A 15,799-nucleotide genomic window follows, 5' to 3' on the forward strand; every position below is an offset into this window, starting at 1 on the left:
CCTCTCAGGTGGCTGCGCTGGCCCCTGCCCGCCCCCCCCTCGGCGCGTAGCGGATTAAGATGGCGGGGGCGGGCGGGCCGCGGGAGGCGGGCGGGAGGCGAGGCCTGAGGCAGGCTGAACCCCCCCACCCCCTCTCCGTGTCCCAGATCTCGCGCGCCGCTGGGCGTGGGCAGAAACAGGCGCAGTCTGCTGGTGGCAGCTCAGGAGTGTTCCTGGTGAGTGCCTACAACCCTTCAGAACGAACGCGACTTCAGTTCTCCGCCCAGGGGAACTCCCCATCGAAACGTCGAAGCTCGGCACCGGGAGCCTCAGGTGCTACACGAGGCTACCGCGCGCTCCTCGAGGCAGGTGCTGCAGCACCGGGCACTGAGCGACGGTGGCTGGCCCTCGGTAAAGAGGCTCTTTCGAGGTTTTCAAGTGACTCAAGCGACTGGTTAAGGAAATAGAAGGACAAGTGGCTCTTAAAATAATAGCTGGACTACAATGAAAAGGTTTTATTGCAACTAAATGTACAGAAATTACACGAACTGTAGACACACGTAAAGCTTCCAGTGGTCAAGGTCTGTTTTTCCCCAAGCAATTAAGGCAACTGTATGCAATCTCTTTCATCTAATATAAACAGCAAGCGGATCTTTCACTACCGCTGAAACAAAGCAGAAACTAAGATCCCATAGAAATCACCTTAAAGCAGAACAGAATGCAGATTTATTTTGTCCATATTGGGCAGAAATTCAGAGGTTCAATTACCATGTTCACAAAAGAAGCACCTATTAGAAAAAACAGCATGAGATAATGTGAAAATTTAGCTGAACAAAAGAAAATCTGAGTCTCAAGGGCAGTTTTACATTCTGCAGTCTGTCCATACATAGTTAAGCTATTTAGCTAATGAAAAATCATTAGTTTTCTATACAGACTTTTTTTTCCCCCCACATAGAAATTATCTAACCTCACCTCCTTCTAAGCCTGTTTGACAAGTGACTGGAGAAAGTAACTCTGCTTTCCTTGGAAATCATTTCTCCCCAGTCCTACTACAAGGTAGTAAAAGAAATTTTCCATTCACTTAAGTTAATTTGGAAAGTCCATTCCTCAATCCATTTCACCCTAGACTGAGAAATCAAAGTTCTTGCTTTTAACAGTCAAAAAACTCCATGAAACAAGCAAATAACCCCCTTCCCTTCTTTCCAACCCCCTCCCCCCACTAAGAGAAAAGCCTTCATTAAGGAAGTACTTAACAAACAAAGTTAGTTCAAATTAATTCACATTTCTTTAAAGATAACCAAATTACAGTATTAATGCCAAGCAAGAGAACCGGAAATTTAAAGAGAGTCAAGTCTTCAAAGCAATATAACATTTCTCTCAAATTTTGACAGCCTTTGAATCCTATCACAAACACTTAGGCTGTTGACTGGTTATTCTAAGCAGTTGTTAACATTCATTTTCCTCAGCAACGGGCTGTGTTTGTGTATTTCAGTTTATAGGCAACTTTTAGATTTTTATTTCAACAGGCACTTTGTTTGGAGAAAAAAAAAAAAGAAAAAAAAAAAAAACACCACAAAAAACCCACAACCCATCAAGTACATTGAAGATGCTCCAAAGTTCTCTGAGTAGCATTAGTAGACTGACAAGCATAGTTCCATAACTCATAGCAGATTCTAACACAGAAAATCTACACTCGGTCACCCACTAGTCAGTACCTGCCATGTGCTCACAAAAGCTTCATTTTTGCAGGGCATTTATACATGCAGCCATTTATTTCTGCTATTATTTGTACTATTGTTTCTACTTATATTGCACTTTTTAAATAACAGAAAAAGATAGTTTTGTCTGAGGCAACTACTAATTAAAATAAAGTTATATTTCACCATGGCTTAAAACTATTAGAGATGACTTCATTCTCTCCCTTCGGCTCTTCCCAATTTCTTGCTATTAAATCAATTAGCGAGGCACAATACAGACTATTGTACTAGATTTTCCATCTTCACTGGATGATCAGAGTAATTTCATTGGAAACAGAAACAAACTAGTCCTGGAATAGTCTTTGCATAGACAAATTCTGTAGAACAAATCTTTGAGAAGCCTGTTTGTTTATTGACAAAAGTAACAAAAGTAAATGGTTTGGAAGAACTTTTTCAGTATACAACAGGTGCAACCTTACAACAGAGCAGCAGTGTCTCAGGTGGCACACTTGCCCATACAGACTGCTCACTCACACACCTATACATGACGCCCCATCTGCACTTTCAAGAGTGCAGAAGTGGAAGATTTCATACTTTCTCACTACTGGATCATACTTATTTCAAAGTTGGGAACTATACTATAGCCTAATTTAAAGGCATCAGCACTTTCACAACTGTCAGTCAAAAGGGAGCCTTTAACAAGAAACATAGGCTTTCATTTCTCTCGGAGAGAAAATGTAGATACTGCTGCCTTAAGACTCAATTTAGATTGATTAGGAAGTGCACTGACCTTTATTGTATGCAACATGAAACCATAACTAAAGAGGGGGAAAAAACCTCCAGAAGGCACAAGGAATTTCTCATCTTAAGAGCTTGCTTATGAAGCCGTAAACCAGTAAGAACTTATCTGCCATAATCTCAATAATAATCTTAATTAAGGCTTTCACATTGATTCATAATATCCTACTACAAATTGCCTTGACAATCACATCAGACTTCCACTTTCAAATTTCACTTCTGCTCTTCAAATAAGGCTACATCATTGTCTTCCTTCACAAGATTGTTTTTCAAAAATTTCAGCAGAAGTTGCATCTACAATAGAGAGTAATCACCATTTCCTCACACAATTTTCTGTCTTCAAGGTTTCAACAATGCTGATGAAGCCAGAGAACATTTTAAAAAAGTACCAAGTCTATGCCTTAATCATAGATACCACATCCTTTACATCTTACATCAAGTTTCCAAAGGATAGCTGTCCTAAGCACTTATGAAAATTCAATCTCAGACCAACCTCTACCCTACACACTCCTGCCTTCTTCCTGCATTTAAAACATTTACAACAATTTTTTGTAGGTTTCATACAAAATAAATAGAAAAGGGTCATATTTTTATAAAAAGCATTTAGAACAAGCTTAAAATATAGAGAAATTGCTTTATTGAAAAAGGTGTCAAAACAGCTCAGCTTAGTGTTCACGGGCAATAAGAGAATACCAGCTCTTGATAATTTTTGAGATTATTAGCACCATAGATGGACATAGTTTCTGATATATATATATTTTTTTTAAACATGAATGTGGTCATGTAAGTAGTCCCAAGAATTTCATTTCTTTAGTACATACACTGACCAAAAAGTTTCAACTTCTTCGTGCCAAGTGAGCAAACCGCATAGAACAAATTTCTTTGACATTTTCACCAAATTTATGGTCAACAATGCAAGTGATCATGACAGATAGCACCTTTTATGATATAAGCTATAAGCTGCTTACATTATTGCTTTTTTTTTTTTAAATTACAGCCAGTGCAATTTTTTTTTTTTAAATATACAGTGAACATAGATTGCAATGTCTTACAAATCACAACACCAGTATCTCATGGTGTACAGCAAACTACAACACTGAGTTGTCATCTACTTAACAAAAAATAGTTGACGTGCTAGGAAGCATCATAATGTTCTCAACATTTTACAGTTTAAGAGCCAACTCTTGCTAATTGTGAATAAATCACAAGAAAAGGAGCTCCAGCTGGCAACTATCAGTAAAAACTACAGCACACGAGGCCTAAAGTTGTACCATTTGTTAAAGAAGTGTTACATTGTACAGCATTTGCGGAACCGAACCCCAAAACTGCAAGGAGAAAAGAAAAAGGCCATACATTAGCTTCTTAGCATGCACGAACCACAGCACTCTTGTTTTACCACCTTCAGCTATTTAAGCGGGCAACAGTTTTCCTGGCACCGTTTTTTTTCCTCAGGTTGGATGCATAGCTCCAATTAACATTTAAAGCTAGGAATTCAACCTAGGAAAAAATGATGCCAGAAAAGCTGCTGATTGATGAGAATGAAAACCACACTGCAGTTGAAAGGAATGCCCTGCTTAAGCCTCTAGAGTTCTCCTCAAAGTCACATGGAAACAGCAAGAACTGCAGCCATCAGCAAACTATTTCTCTTGCTTTCAGGCTTCTGGCTGCAACCCTGATCTCAACAAAACAACCAGACCTCATCGTTATCATACCTGAAACATGCTGTCTTAAGTCAGAACACTAAAAAATATATCTATATATCCATAAAACATTCACAGAGCAAGAATTTCTCAATGCAAAGAAACAAACACTCCCTAGGATGTTAGGTTTTGCACCTGGAAGTAATTTCAAGTAGTGCAGGTGTGTCTGACAACAATATCTTTTGGCTTTATTGTTAATTTTGGAGCCTTCTTAAAATGTCTATTATGTTACTCAGCATTAAGGTACTTAGAAAGCAACAGAAGCAGAAGACAGAAGCACAAGACAGCCCACGCTACACTTAAGCACCATTTTGAATGGCCACAAACTATGAAAAATTGGAATGTAAAACCAACTAAAAATAATGACACCAGAAATAAAGAAGCCCTGACACTCTACCCAAGGTGCAAGATGTGTTTTGATGTTTCAAAATTCTGCTTAAATGCCATACACATAAAATTCACCAGTGCAATTGCAAGTAAGCAAGGAGATAAAATTCCCCATTGTATTCTCAGCGTTCCTGCTATCCTCTAACAGAGTCTAAAATATGCAGGCACATTCACTTCTAGCGCAGCTCACATGCTTGAAATAACACCAGCTCAGACACAGTGTTGAATGAGAACTGTCTTTACAGCAGTTCCCCTTTTCAGTCCTTCTCCTAAGTTTTCTCTTTTTTCATTGGTGCTCATTCTCAGCATCTTGGCACTATTACACCTTGCACTGGAAAGCATCATAAAGTAACAGAAAAAGCTTAATGTACAAGCAAAATTACTTCAGAGGCACACAGAGATATTTTAAAGTATTCTTAAGCGGTGACAGCCATTCGGAATAATGGTCAGCAGAAGTAACTTTCTTCAAAATTCTTCTTTTTCTCCCCCCTCCAGAAACCAAACTTTAATCACACTAGTTTTAGTGCCTGGTCTAGAACACAAGAAATGTTTACTCTCGCAGATCATTTTAGTGTTGTGCATCTGTAGGAGACTCCTAGCTGAGTTCAAAACACTAAGGAAAATAAAGACGAGCACAGAGCTCTACGCCTCTGAAGTCACCCAGTAGTGAAAACCAGTTCCAAGCATTTGCTCACAACATCTAATATACTGAGCAAGTATTTAAGATTATACCTTCTGAATCTTTAAGATAGTTTTAGTAAGAAAAAGCTTGAAGGAACCTTCCCACAAGCTGAAATGGAAGACTTCACCTTGCACTGAAAATGAATGAATCTAATCTCAGAATCATAAATCATACTTCATGTCTAATGAAACAGGACAAGGGATTTGGTCTGGTACCAGACTTTTGCAGGATAAATTGTCTAGCCAGACACTAACAATGGGTGAAAGTTTGAGCAGATTCAGATTTAAGAAACAGATAATGAGATTACTCCAAATCCTCTTAAAAGAATTCTCCCTCGTGTCCTAAGATACCCTCTTAGTTCTGTCTTTACTAATAGAGCTTTGTTTCTCAATTATGTGAAGGTTTCCAACGTTTTAAAGTCTTTCCCTCTCCTCTTAAAAAAAAAAAAAAAAAAAAAAGTGGGGCTGGGGAGGAAGGAGGAAAACCGATGCTAGAGCTCATAGCAATGCTTAGCACAGCTTTTTGTTATACCCCAGCTGCAGCTATCTTTCCAAGAAAACAGCAACGGAGAATGACTAACAATGATTAACATATGCGTCCACATGGGAGCGCTAAGCACACAGAAATGTCAGGTTAAAGTGCTTCCAAGTGTGCTCATCATTTCTGGCTGGCGCGTTCTCTTGGAAATCAGCATCTGCAGCACTACCACATAGCAGCTCATTTCTTGATACGCTGGAGTTAACCTTTTAAATCCCAGCTCGGTATTTGAATTTAAGAAATCTTGGTTTTTAAGTTAAGCATTGCCAGAAGTTTGATTCGTAAATGCAGAGCACCCAACAGCATTCAAATCATACTGATATGACAGAAGCACAACTGTAGCTTTTTGTTTCGTTTTTAAAGTGCCTACATAGTTCAACATGTAGATGCTCTTCAGTAGAGAGAAGGAACATTTTATTCAGTCACAGTACAGCTGCAGCTCGTGACATCTGTAAGAGATCATCATAACTCCAGGAAAGATACTTACAAAGACATAACGAAAAACAGTGGGCCTTCACAGCCCAAAACAGGCTTATAGTCAAGCATCTGGTACATTTAGATAATCCAAATCTTTTTCTGTTTTCACTCGCTGCAATCCTTTTCCCTCCTAAGAGGAAATCCTATTTTCTGCTTCACAGAATCTATATGTGATGATCTCCAAGTTCTTAAAATAACTTTTATTTACCAGCTGTTTTGTATTGGATAGACTACTACAGCCTTAAGCACTATCAAGTAATTACTTACCCTACTTCATCACCATATATACATAGGCATAAAAAGTCTTCAAGCACATCTGCACTATGTTTGCAAGAACAATTTAAAGCTATAAAGATATTAGAGGAATTTTTTTTTTAATTGTAAAGTAAGCACACACCCTTTTGGAGGCATTTGATACAGTGCAGTGAAGTTAAGCACCTAAGGTGAAACTGAGCTAGAACAGGAATCAAGTACTTTGAGCTAGGGTTGTCATTTACTTTTCTTCTGCATTACAACAGAAGTTTCTATCAAACTCAGCAGCAGAATGAAAAGCTCATGCTTACCGACAAAAGCAAAATTTTACTTTGTTCCATTTTTCTTCTTCCACGTTTTCCCTCATTGCAACAGGAAAACCCATCTAATCCTGCATGAAGAAATCCTAGTTGACAGATACACTACAGAAATCCCACAGCAGTGGCTGTACAATTAGTTATCTACACTACTCAAGTATTTATTATTCAGCCACCAGATGAATACCACTGCTTAAGCTCCTTACAGGAATGCTTCACCTCACGTTATTTTCAAGGCACAGGTAACAGCAGTGAAATCCATTCATGACTTCTAGGCTGTCTTAAGTTGAACACATTTAAGATATCAAAGCCAGTATTCAGCTTCAGAAAATGTCATGCTCTGTGAAGTTACACTGATATAACACCATCTTGTGAAATGTATAGTCTCTCATTGAACTAACTCATTTGTACTCTCATGGAAGTGTTTTGATACCAGCCTTTTAGTTACTCAAGTTCTGCCAAAAGCAAGCAAAAACACAGCCATGTTTACACACACAAATTCCCGAGGCATATTTGAAAACTGTGAGCATCTTATTTAAAATAAAACAAACAAACAAGAGCAGAATGTCTTTCTTAGCTAAGTTTTTACCAAGGATGTACTGCAAGGAACATGTTTTTTATTGTATTGTACTTTGATAATGCACAAAAATTTGAGAAGAACATTAACATTTTAATGTACAACTTAGTTATTGATCCCCTTAACTAAAACAAAATATATATTTGAATAATCTGTATTGCATTTTAATACTTTAACTGCACTATTTTAAAAACAAGTTCTCATAAACTATGTTCATACTTGTCACTCAATTCAAGACACTTTTAAAATAAACACTATTTCCTTTATACCAGTGTAATTTCAACTCTTAATGCAGCTTTTGCTCTGCTATCAGGCTTAACTTGAAGACTTGGGAAAAAAAAACAATTAACTGCAGAAATGTACTGGTAAAGAGAATATGTTAGTTTTCTAGTTTGCTTTCTCAACAATACAAAGCAATGAAAAACAACAAGAACCAGGTAGTTGTTAATTGGCATCTGTGTTACATGTTTACACTGGTAATTTCTTACATTCTCAGCCAACATGCATATATAACCATCCTAATTGAACTGAAACCAGGACAAAAAAAAAAAAAAAGAAAGAATTTGCACTTGGAGTTATACCACAGTGAAATGCAATCCCAAATGGTTTTACATATTAGCTGAAGAAATGCTTGTGTTGTAGGCATTTACCTTGGCTTTTTTTTTTTTTTAATTAAATCACAAAAATGAGTCAAAAGGTAGAAAAACCAAATTAAATGCAGAACTACGGCCCCCAAGCAAACTTGCTATGTAGTTTCAACAGGAAATAGCTACTAATTTATTTTAAATACAGCCCCATTCCAGATCTGGTCTCTCAAGCAGATGAGATCAATGGGACTTTTGCCTGAATTAAGAACAGTATGAGCACTCTTTTTCAGTTAAGTAGTTTTGTTTAACATGTCTTCCTACACATCAGCATGTGCTTCTGTGTGCGTATGCATATACATACTCCAACAGTCACTGTATAGCTACAGATGCAAGGCCAAACTGCAGTTAAAGATTTAGACTTGGAAACTGTGCCCTTTTTAAAAAATAAAGTTCTAGGCTCCTTGAGCTCTGATGTTAGCAGCTATTCCTAATTTGCAAAGTCATCAGGTAGCACAACAGTTTAAATATAAAATACTAATAAAAATGTAAAAATTGGTACATCATACAATATATTGAAGGTAGTGGTAGCAGTATTTTAGGGTCATAAGATAGCCATACCCACAGAATGTAAAAAAAGAAGTCAAGACTTGCTTCCAAGCTGTACTAGTCACACAAAGGTCTTACCTTCATTAGCAAGGATAATGCAACAAACCACTTCCCACAACTGTGTGTTCTTTTGTATACTTCAATACATGGATATCATGCTTCTATATTTTAGCATGTTTTGGCCCTTACACTCCAGAACTCTAAGGATGAGATTTTTGGGTGCTTCTGGGGACAAGTGATAGTTAGCAACCAAAGTGTTAATAAGGTCTTTGGCACCTCTATCTCATTTGTAAAGCAAAGTCCTGCTCCATATTCTGTAAGGAAAAATCCCATCAGCAGTGCATTCTATTAGCACATCACACTGCACCATGTGATCACAAAATAATATGAAATGGCAATATACATGTCTACAATTTATTTCCAATCAATTGCACAGCCGTTTGGTCCACTTCTTCAGTTACAATATAGTCCTCTTGAGAACTTTGGTTACAGCATTAATATTTTGGTAAAAAACAGAGCAGATGCTTTTCTTTTCTTCAGGTAGATTTTTCATTGTCTTCTCCCGTTTTCTGAACCCGTGAATACTTTTTGCATGAAGATTTGAAGCAGCTGGGAGGCCACGATATTGGCCAGGAGAAGCTGCAAGGAACAGATCCTTGCACGTTCTTCTCAAAGAAATAAAATATTGGATACCACCAAGCTCGAGAGAGAAAATTTGTCTGCGAAGAAACCTTTAGAGTCTGTATGGGCAGAAGCAGGCAAGGAAGAGAAGGACACAGAGACAAGAAGTTTAATTAATTATTGTGTTCTACAGCAGCAACAAAAAAAATCTACATTAGAGTACATATCTGCAAAGACACATTGCCTTGCAGAAACACATGTGAATACACTGCATTTATTCTGAAAAAAGCAGTGAATACTCAGGTAAGACATGCATCATAATACAAGCATGTACTGCAAACTCAGCATCTTTAACACAAAGGGCAACTCTAACACTACGCAGCTTAGGGAGACAAAGCACCCAAGTCTTTTTTGAGTGAGCATCCTTTCAAGTATGTCACGTTTTCATTGATGACTGATAGTTGAAAAATAGATTACAAGGCTTCAGAACTGATATTCTACATTCCTACTTGAAAAGGTTATAAAAATGTACTTTCTAGTGATACTTACAGTAGAGCTGCTATGGGAATTATGGTCTAGCTATTTTAGGTTGGTAAGAAATGTTTATCATAAGCTTAGATGATCAAGCGCTATACTGCATATCCACAACTGCAATAACATAAAAAGCATTTTGTTCTTGGAATTTCATTATGTCCGAATATCAAGAACACTTTTTAAAAACTAACAGTTACAGATCAAAAAGAATATCTTAGAGCATGAAATATTTACTTAAATCACAGTAAAAAAAAAAAAAAAAAAAAAAAAAATCAAACTCCTTTTCCAATTTGTTTAAACTTCGATACAGACTCTCTATTTTTCCTTCAAAGTTAGGAGTTCACTTTGGCCTCAGGGTAGAATGAACAAATGCATGGCATACATTGATTCTGAACATATTTGCCACTCACCTTTTCATTAGCCATCGAGTGGTACCACCAGAAGAGTCGTGTAGTGATATAGTAAGCAATGATGACATCTACAGTGTAATGTTCATGAGCAACAAGGATACAAATTATGCCAGCAGCACTCATCAGCCAGCAAATTAAGTGATACCACCAGAAATGACGTGGTGAATCTGTAATAATAGGGAGATGAAGGAAGAACAAAAGCAAACATACATATTACTACAGCAATTCAGTGGGTAAACTGAAAAATGAGAAGAGATGATTAAAGACTATTGAGTAGTAAAGCATACAACACAGACGGGGGATGAATAGATGCACTATCACTTGTTCTCTAGTTAGCTTCATCTCTCCCACAAATCGTAGAAAAACACTCTTATTTTGCTTGCCTACTTTGACTCTAGTCCTGTTTCTGTCTTCTGTACTTCAAGTAACATATATTCAAGTCAAATATCTAGAATCAAGGTAAACTGTGCAGAGATCACAGATTAAACAGGGAAATTAAAAATACATCCTTACTTTAACTCTTAGTTTTAGCTACTTTACTGAGATATCTACTCTGAAAGAATACACCGTATGGAGAAGCACAGTATGCACAGTTAACTCTTAATGAAAGCATAAGAAGTGAAACAAGCTATTTTTCAAAACGCACTTAAGCCACTTAATGGCCGAACTCCCCCTCCCTTTCTCTACCCATTGGAAAATATCTTGTGTTTCAGCGACCACTCATAATTTCTGAGAGTCTAACAGGCTCCATTTTACTCACAGTAGTAAGTTTTGTCAACCCTTCCCTTGAGGTCCAATGGCAGCCTTGAATTTTACGCAATACTGGCAGACTAGCTACTGATCTGAAACCTATCCAGCAGCACTTGGATAATCCTGTGCAAAACAGTGCCTACAGAAGGAATTTGCTTCGGTGCATGTGCCAACAATATTAAGTTCTCAGATCCCTCTAAACCGTACAAAGCTAAACTCAGTGACTTAAAAAAAGTGAAGGAGCAAAAAAAAAAAAAAGTCCCAAACTGAACTAGAAATAAAAACTTAATGCATCTTTTGCTGATATGCGTCATGTCAAAAAAATATGCAATTTAAACAAACGCAGTAAGTAAAATGCTGTTCAGAGCATATCTGTTTCTTAAAATCCTACTCAGCAGATGTTTTGCTAATTATACAGGAAACAGAAATAAGGAAAGCAATGCATCTCTCATACATCTGCATGTACCAAACATGAGTTATAGAGGACAACTACACAGATAAACATCCTTAGCAATGAGGCAGCAGTCAGAGGTCATTTCAAAAGACACGTGATACTAGTCTTCCAACCTGTTACGATAATAGCTAGTAATTATACCCTAAATACTGAGTCATCTGCATTCTTCCTTGCACTCAAGCATATTGGAACAGCATGCAGCTCCAATTACATCCACAAAACAAAGGAGAAAACAGGTCAATTCTTAGGCTATTTTCCCAATACTATTCTGATATTTTTAACGAGTTTCATATGCCATTCATCCAGTAACATTCACTTGAAAGCCTAATTGATTAGTTTGATTATTCTTATCTTAAACTACTGTTTAAAGAACCATCTTGAATCCACAGATTTCAAGACTGCAGTATTTAAAACTAGTATTTTTAAGTATTTTTCTTAATTTATGCTTTTTTATAGCATAATACTGCAACGTCTCTCCCTCAGCATTTTAATAAAGTACGGAATTCAACTGATGCTAGCTAATCATATTTCAGTAAAAATGACACATTACTATCATCCAAGCTAGCACCTGCACAGGTTGGAGCATGACAGTAAGAAAAGATTGCAATTTGTAACATGTAAACTGGAGAGGAAACTCTTCACTACTGCATTTATAAGCAGTCAAGCTCCTAGGACAGAAGTACAGCTTACCATAGATCAGACTCAGTAGTAGGTGCTCAGTTCTCTGAATCAATGCTGTGTGTGCAAAGATAATTCCTCACACTCTCCATATCTCACAATACTACACAAGAAGAAGGGAAGTCGTAACCCCAGTTATGTCTCCTATGTGTTTGCCAAACTCTTACCAAGTGGAAAGGTATAAGAGACTCCAGCAGAAGCCATCCAAGGAGTAAAAAAAAAAAAAAAAAAACAAACAAACAAAAAAAAAAAACAAAAACAACAAACCTTCAGCTTTCCACTGCTTGATATAATTAACTTACTGTACACTTAGAGAACGAACACTGCTTCTGGATGTAGTACAAGTGTGCAGTGACCATGTAATCAAGCCAGAAAAATACCATTCAAACCCCCAGCACAGCAGCCAGCCAGCATTCAATAAGGTTAGCTTGCATATTTAACTACCGTGTTTTGAGCCAAAATTCGAATATCCTGTCAATGAACAATGAAATGCTAGCCTGCTTAAAAGAAAAAAATCACTTTTTATAAAGCTGCAAGTCAAATGTCTTCGTCAAATTAAGCCCTTAAAGCCCATACTTATTACACTTATGTTCCATTTTCACTCTGCAAAGTCACAATTTGTTCTCACACATGTAAATGTACAGTTTGTGTACAGTTGACTGATGAATTCTAGAAGGCAACAATTTTACATGCATTTTTATCACGTGCTTTTTAGTACAACAGATGCAAACAATGAGAATTTATTTAAATATGCCATAACTTACACTCTTTGATGAACAGGTAGATCAGTGTCAGTACTACAGTGTGACCACTGAACAGGAAGTCTCCACACAAGATGTGAGATCCAGTTATGGATAGACCACCACCAGATATCAGTCGCAGGATCCTCTGCACCTTTGCCTGAGAATCTCCATTCAACTAGACCACCAGAAAAAGAACACAAGAAAAGTTACGATACAAAGTAAGTAACTTGAATAAACTTCTTCCTCAGCAATATGTGGAGTTAGGAAGAAAGTGACACAAATATCTTTATTCCCCTCCCACCCCCATTTTCAATTTACTAAGTTTAGAATTACTAATGAAGCAACTACTTCAGTACTTACACACACACACACACACACACACACACACACACACACACACAAAAAAAAAAAAAAAAAAAAGCCCTGCTCTAAATCTGAATAATTGCCATCAGTTCTACTTTTCAAAAAAAATAAAAATAAAAATGTTAGGCAAACATTCAGTATCACCTAGCCACCTAAGGGCAACTCTGAGGACAACAAAGCTAAAAGGGATAATCAGATCGTTCAGAATCAGAAAGAAAATACTCATGTGGACCAAAAAAAAAAAAAAAAAATAAAAAAAAAAATCCAAGAGAACTACCAAGTCTTTCAGATTTCGATTAAACCCTCTTCTTTTAATGGCAGCAAAATATTTTTGCTGGAAGGGCATATAAGCTTTCCCTGTCTCTACCCTTCCCACCCCTTGATAAAGCACACTACAGGCAAAGTAATTTTGCAAGCTATTGGAGAGAAACATTTGAGGAGCTCTACAACAGTGAAATGTAAATTAAGCATCTTCAAATAGATAGAGAATCATAAGAAAGAAACACAGCAGATGAAAGAGTTAAGTCACGTTGTCCCAGTTGGAAATAACCAAATGGAACAGGAATGATGCTACACCTCAAGACTGATGAGACCCTTCCCAAGGTCTCCGAAATATCTGCTTTAGTATTCGCTCTAATGAGCCTTAAGGACTCAGGTAAAGATTAATGTAAGAATTAAGCAGCAAAGGCTCCTACCTTTGGTGCGCACTGAAAATGCATTCCAGGCACAGGTAAGGTGGTAACATACATAGTAATGCAGCGGTACAGGTACAAAGTTCCTATTATAAAAAAAAACCTGCGTCCCACAATTGATCTGAAAGTGAAGGGGAAAAAAAGATTCAATTCAAAGGTCACACACATGATATATATAGCAGTTAAGAAGCTCTAGTTTCACTAGTTTATCTAGTTTAGATAGTTAAGTCACTAGAATTTCAGAGCAGCTCTATCTCCTACTCTGTTCTCTAAATGTCAAACACTAAGAAATCTTTTTTCTGTTTCAGTCTTGATTTTTACTATATTAAGATACAGCAAATACCATAGGGATCCTACTATATCTAACAAATTTAGGTGTGATATCAGGTACCATATTCCTTGACTCAGTGACCTTTCTTCATCTCACATGTTAAAGTCAAACATACGTTTATAATATCTATAGCTTAAGCAAATGACAATGGAAAAAGCTTCTAGTTTAGCTGTAGGAAATAATGGCTTTCTCCTCAGATTAAAAAAAAAAAAAACCCACATCACCATGATTTTCTCTCTTTAAACATCATAATTTCAATTATTTCAATTTTTTTTTCAAAAAAAATTTCAATTAAAAAACACTCTAGAAAACTCAATTCCAAAGTAAATTTGACTAGCATATGTAGGCGTCAAATTCAAATCATGAGACACTACAGATCTAACAGGAAGCACCCATATCTCTGTATCCAATGTCGACACTGAAACATTTTCTAGTTAAGTCATCCCTCCGCTAATTTTCTGCCAGCTCTATTCTATAATATTGCTACAGATTCCACCACAGATTTCTTTTACCCAAATCAAATGTGAGAAAGCAATGTTTGGGAAGCACACAGCAGGTAAAAACAGCTACTTACTTATATCTAAGAAATAACCATTGGAATATCCACAGTCCGACTAGTATCATTCCATTTATTTCTGATACAGAAAAAGCCCACGTCACACGATCAATATAATCAAAAAATTTGTCAGGCAAGGGAGGGCTCCGCTCTTTTGGAGGTACTCTCTCATGGACCACAGTGATCATGACAGTTGTTAAAATCAAGTTGAAGAGAGCATAGACAAAGGCAATGCCTGTTTTCCACCATTCCAGAGGAAATTTGTTCCTGGATTCAGCAGGCATAGCAATCTGGATGTAATCAGGATATTTCTTTGCAGATTTTCGCAAGCCATTCGACAAGCCCTTCGGTTTGTTATTGCCATTTTTGTTCTCCTCGCTGACTGAGAGAGTAGGGCGTGTGTATCCATTAGCAGAGTCATTGTTTTGACCCTCCATATGGTCTTCAAGTTTTGCGGTCTCGATAGTATTCATTCCCAGGCTGCAGGGTTAAACCAGGTTTTGTAAGTGACTGATTCTGAGGAGCTCCTTAAAGCCTCTTACTCCTTGAAGTCCAATGTTCCTGTTCCTAGATGATTTTTGATTACTGGCAAAACTCTTACAAAGTGTCCATTGTGCCAAAAGATAGTGTAAAGCAAGTTGTGGAGACAAGTCTTTCCCCCCCCCCCCTTATAGCTCTACTACCTGCAAACAGAAGAAAAAAAAAAAAAAAAGAAACATATTGAGAACCTTCAGAACAATTAATGTGATGGTCAACAAATCATAAAAATGTTTATTTGTATCGCTTTATATATGCAGTCAAAAGAAACTAAAGAAAGGTGGTTACGATAAAGTAATTCAAAACAATTCCTATCAAGTAATTTGATATATGATTGGTTTAGGCACTAATATGAATTCAGGCTTTTTTCGGAGTAGACAATATAAACACGTTTTCATTAACACCACTCACTCGTTAGAATTAAAGCGAATCTGTTTTTGCAAAAATATTGAATGTTATTACTCAAAAGCTTTTTTTTTTTTTTTTTTTTTTTTTTTTTTTTTACAAAAATTACTCCTTTTGGATTACAGATTC

General features: G+C 37.0%; 1 protein-coding gene across 1 annotated transcript; it reads right to left on the minus strand.

The window, feature by feature from the left end:
• Nucleotides 1–9,132: 9,132 nt before the first annotated feature.
• SGMS2 (sphingomyelin synthase 2) lies at nt 9,133–15,201 on the minus strand (the record flags this gene model as incomplete). Its single annotated transcript, XM_079534672.1, has 5 exons — nt 9,133–9,336; nt 10,162–10,328; nt 12,808–12,961; nt 13,845–13,962; nt 14,747–15,201. 5 exons carry the CDS (start codon nt 15,199–15,201, stop codon nt 9,133–9,135), a joined length of 1,098 nt encoding a protein of 365 aa, XP_079390798.1.
• Between the last annotated feature and the right edge of the window lie 598 nt (nt 15,202–15,799).

The sequence above is a fragment of the Tetrao urogallus genome (assembly GCF_951394365.1).
Source record: "Tetrao urogallus genome assembly, chromosome: 4".
NCBI lineage: Eukaryota > Metazoa > Chordata > Aves > Galliformes > Phasianidae > Tetrao > Tetrao urogallus.